Here is a 5,000-nt window from a genome sequence, read left to right as displayed (position 1 = left end):
AACATGTTTTACTGATCTATCTAACAGCGTTGACTCTGCTCACGACCAAATGACTGTAATACTACAGGAGATGAACTGCTGTTTAACTGTCGTTAGCAAAGAGAGAAATGTGACAGCAGCTGGTGAAACCGGGAACAAGTCGGCAACCAATCAAAAATGTTCAGACTTTTATTCTGAAACAAATTCAATAAACGTTGTTGAAAATCAACGACACACTCGCTAGTCAAGCCAAAACATCGCAATGCAATGAATTCGGTGAGTAATCACCACTGCTCTACACTAACTAGGTAGCAGTGGGGATTACTCACCGAATCCATTGCATTGCGATGTTTTGGCTTGACTAGCGAGTGTGTCGTTGATTTTCAACAACGTTTATTTAATTTGTTTCAGAATAAAAGTCTGAACATTTTTGATTGGTTGCCGACTTGTTCCCGGTTTCACCAGCTGCTGTCACAGATGACTGGCTGTGGTTTGTGTGGTAGAGACAATGGTGTAGTCTAGTTTTTTCTAGTGGGTATATTGTGATTTTTCCCTCCCAGCCTCATATCGTTCATTTAGGAAACGCAATAAAAATACATCTGCGCTCCCTGTCTAGTGTTATATATCTAACATTACATGTTATAAGGCTGATCTGTGCATCATAGTGCTGCATTTTGACATATTTCATGTCACATCTCCCCCTGTTGATGGTATATGACGCCATAGTCAGTCCCAATGGTCCAACCTTCCCTGTTTCTTGGTCATGAAGCCAGTCGGAATGTGTGCTCATGTGACGTGTGAGTTAAAGCAGAGATGATCTCACCCCTCACAACTTCAGATACCTCCACCCACACCAAATTCAGATGGGTGTAGGCCTGTGTTGATTCATGGCTCATCTGAATTTGATTTGAGTTGACTTAGCTAATCAGAAATGTTCTGACACTATCTTATTTACTTGAAGCCAAGTTCTGAATATGACACATTCATTAAAAAAGAAGTGTTAAGTCTATTTTTAATAGACATGTAGTGTAAGATACACTTTAAACTGAGAACACACACTTCATTCAGTTCTCTTGCAGTTTGTCCATCACTGCCAAAGCAACGGAGAACAGGTTCTTACCAGTTCTGGATCGAAATGGTATTTTATATTGTTTACATTTCTTTGCTCTACCCTGCCTGGATCTCCAGATGGGTGGGATTTGCCCTTTTCTATTCGGCCAACAAACTCAATCAAGCACAGCTAAGCATTGGAAATTATTTCAAAATACCATTTGAACCAAGGTCTGCTTGTTACTTTACATTATATTAGCTACGGGTTGTTTCTAGTCAGAGAATGGGGCTTTGGCGTCCTGAAAAGAGAGCCTACGATGTAAAAAAACCACCTCTGTCTAAAATTCTACTGTACAGAATAATAATGATAATAATAACAATAATCATAATAATAATAATAATAATAATAATAACAACAACAACAACAACAATAATAATAATAATAACAATAATAATATTAATATTAATAATAACAATAGTTATTCGTAGTTAATAGTTAATATTACTAACAATAGTAATATTATTGTTATTATTATTAATAATAATAACAATAACAATATTAATAATAATAATAATAATAATAATAATGTTTTATTTGCCATGCAATCAACCAGCCATAGTCTGCGCCCCTGGAGCAATTAGGGGTTAAAAAGTGCCTTGCTCAAGGGCACATGCAGCTCCCTCCTGATGCGGGTATCGAACCAGCAACCTTCTCTAGCCGGCCTCTCTAACCACTAAGCTACCGCCGCCCCAGAAGTCTAGTCTGTCTGTCCCATGCTAGGCTAACGTGACCAGAACATACAGAAGTCTGTCTGTCTGTCCCACGCTAGGCTAACGTGACCAGAACATACAGAAGTCTACTGTCTGTCCCACGCTAGGCTAACGTGACCAGAACATACAGAAGTAGATCATTTCACATGTGTCAAATCTGCTATGTCAATCTGTGTGTGTTGACCTCTGACCTTGTTCCAGATGAGTGCCGTGGGGATCACAGAGACCATCAAAGGAGACATCAAGAAGTTTGAGGTCTGGTACAACGGCCGCGAGGAGGTGTACATCATACAGGTACACACACCAACTGACATTTTTTTGTTTTTGTTTTTTAATAACTGAAATTCTTCATATAAAGAACTTGTTGCTTAACTGTTTTCGCTTAAGCCAGAAGCGTTTCTAGGATTTGCAGACATTCGGGGTCCTGGGTTTTGGCCTTTTTCGAAAAAGTATTTCATGCACTACATCATTTTTACATGCCTGGAAGCATATTTTCCGAATCCTTTTTTGAAATGTTTGTGTATCATCCCCATTCCGCCCCCTGTGCAGTTTCTCTACTGTAAATAAACATAATTCTTCCTTCTTCTAACATTGTGACTACCCATGGCCCCTGGCCCGAGCATAGATTTGTTTCTCTTATGACGACTGATGGATAGATGATGATTCACACACTTTAGACAACATTTATTTGTTGTAAGTCGCTACGGATAAAGGCATCTGCTTAAATGTCTAAAATCAGGGTTCCCGCGCTAGTCTTAAAAAGCCTTCAAGTCTAAAATCCAGCAATCCGATTGACAAGGCCTAAAAAGGTCTCAACTTCCAGTTATTTGGTCTAAAAATTAGGTTGCTAGGTCTTAAAAATTAGATCCTGCAAGGAAATCAGTCCGACCACATCTATTTACATGGAAATGAATCAAGCTGGAACCCAAAAAAATGCCAATTCGCTTCCTTTTTTGTCTGTATGGCAGTGAAATCCCTAATTTCATCACCTCAAGGATGACAAAAAGCTATCGTACGGTGTCACGAATAGGTCTAAAATTCTATTCAAAGAGGTCTAAAAAGGTCTTAAATTTGACTTGTTGACACTTGTAGGAACCCTGATAATGTAACATATTAAGTAGTCCTTCTGCAGACATCATATTTCTTCTCACTCCACGCGGGACGGATCCATCTCACGGGCGCAATGCAGCTTGTGTTCCCGCCGTGTTTAGCTGTCTGGCTCTGAACCACTTGCCGGTGACTACCTCTGCCTCTGCCGGCCCAATTTGCATGCAGCAGCAGCAGCAGCAACACAAGCAAATGAAAACGAGAGGAGATATGCGTCAGACGTCCCTGTACGAACAAGCTGCGTCTGGAGAACATAGAAACTCACAGAGAAGGTCTCGATTTACAAAATACATCGAAATCATCCGGGCTGTTAACACAAGACTAATTGTGCTGTAATGTCTGTTAATTACACTCTCTGCATCAATTATTGGTTATATAAACCTGTTTCCGTATGCATAATGACTCTGCCCTGGATGAACCTCTTTTCACCACCGGAGGGCAGTGTTGCTCCACTGAGAGAGAGACGCACGGACTAAGTGAAACTCAGACGAAAGTACCCACACAAACATCCTCTACTGTGAGAATAGTGAAGCTTCATACAGAAGGACTGATATACATTGTTTGTGTGTGTGTGTGTGTGTGTGTGTGTGTGTGTGTATCCTCAGGCCTCCTCTATGGACGTGAAGAACATGTGGGTGTCAGAGATCCGTAAAGTTCTGACGGGCCAGCTGGAGGCATGCAGAGGTAGGGTCGTGTGTGTGTGTGTGTGTGTGTGTGTGTGCTACAGTGTAGACCACGGGGTACAGGAGGACCGAGTGGGTAGAGGGGAGCAGGGGTAAGCCCCACTTTGAGTGTGTGTGTGTGAGTGTCTATCTGTCTATCTGTCTGTCTGTCTGTGTGTCTGTGTGTCTGTGTGTCTGTGTCTGTGTGTGTGTGTGTGTGTGTCTGTGTGTGTGTGTGTGTCTGTGTGTGTGTCTGTGTGTGTGAGTGTCTGTCTGTCTGTCTGTCTGTGTGTGTGTCTGTGTGTGTGTCTGTGTGTGTGTGTCTGTGTGTGTGTGTGTGTGTGTGTGTGTACACAGTAGGCCCCCCCACCTGTCCACCACCCCCTCAACACAACACCCCTGAACCCCTGACCCAGAGTCAAGCGGCTGGTGTTAGTATTGACTAGACAGAGGTGGAGTATTCACTGCTGGAGGGAAGCTGGGTTAGAGGGAGGTGGTGGACTTAACCTCCCTCCCTCCCCCTCCCTCCCTCCCTCCCTCCTCCCTCCCCCTCCCTCCCTCCCTCCCCCTCCCTCCCCCTCCCCCTCCCTCCCTCCCTCCTCCCTCCCCCTCCCTCCCTCCCTCCCTCCCTCCCTCCCCCTCCCTCCCCCTCCCTCCCCCCATCCCTCCCTCCCTCCCTCCTCCCTCCCCCTCCCCCTCCCCTCCCTCCCCTCCCTCCCTCCCTCCCTCCATCCCTCCCTCCCTCCCCCTCCCTCCCCCCATCCCTCCCTCCATCCCTCCCTCCTTCCATCCCAGTTCCGCTCTGAGGCTCCTGACAGACAGAAGAACGTCCCTCTGTGTGCTGTTGACTGGGCTAGACTGACATGCTGTGTGTGTGTGTGTGTGTGTGTGTGTGTGTGTGTGTGTGTGTCGTGTCGGTGTCGGTGTTTGTGCGTGTGTGGAGAGGAGAGGAGAGTCTAGGCTGTGGTCTCTAGCCTAGCACGGAGAGAGAGAGAGAGAGAGAGAGAGAGAGAGGGAGGGATGGAGAGAGAGAGAGAGGGAGCGAGGGATGGAGAGAGGGAGGGCTGGAGGTGATTTACACCAGTCTCTCTCTTCACGGGGGAAGGAGGGAGGGAGGGAAGGAGGGAGGGAAGGAGGGAGGGAGGGTGCAGAGGACCACACAGCAGTAGAGAGCTGCAGTACCGTGGTTGGCCAGTGAAAGGGGACAGAGAGCTTCTGTGGGGTTTCAGTACAAGCAGGACTAGACCAGTTTATACAGCTGTGTGTGTGTGTGTGTGTGTGTGTGTGTGTGTGTGTGTGTGTGTGCGTGTGCCTCTGTATGTGCATGTATGTCTATGTGAGTGTGTGTGTGTGTGTGTGTGTGTGTGTGTGTCTCACCCTCCTCCTCCTCTCTCCACAGAGGCCAGCCAGCTCCACCAGAGGGTCACAGAG

The 5,000-nt window shown here is 45.8% G+C and overlaps 1 protein-coding gene across 1 annotated transcript in view; it reads left to right on the top strand.

The window, feature by feature from the left end:
- mcf2l2 (MCF.2 cell line derived transforming sequence-like 2) overlaps positions 1-5,000 on the top strand; it is a gene marked incomplete at its 3' end in the record, with an annotated part of 171,482 nt that overhangs the window by 144,236 nt on the left and 22,246 nt on the right. The window contains exons 23-25 of the mRNA XM_080547791.1: positions 2,002-2,094; positions 3,513-3,591; positions 4,969-5,000. The exon at positions 4,969-5,000 is cut by the window's right edge and continues 17 nt beyond it. Of these exons, the coding sequence (XP_080403917.1) occupies positions 2,002-2,094; positions 3,513-3,591; positions 4,969-5,000 (204 nt within the window). The remainder of the gene's footprint in view (positions 1-2,001; positions 2,095-3,512; positions 3,592-4,968) is intronic.

Source organism: Nansenia antarctica (assembly GCF_963989245.1).
Source record: "Nansenia antarctica genome assembly, chromosome: 17".
Classification (NCBI taxonomy): domain Eukaryota; kingdom Metazoa; phylum Chordata; class Actinopteri; order Argentiniformes; family Microstomatidae; genus Nansenia; species Nansenia antarctica.
Note: the sequence above shows the minus strand (reverse complement) of the source record. Positions and strands in the feature narration are given on the sequence as shown.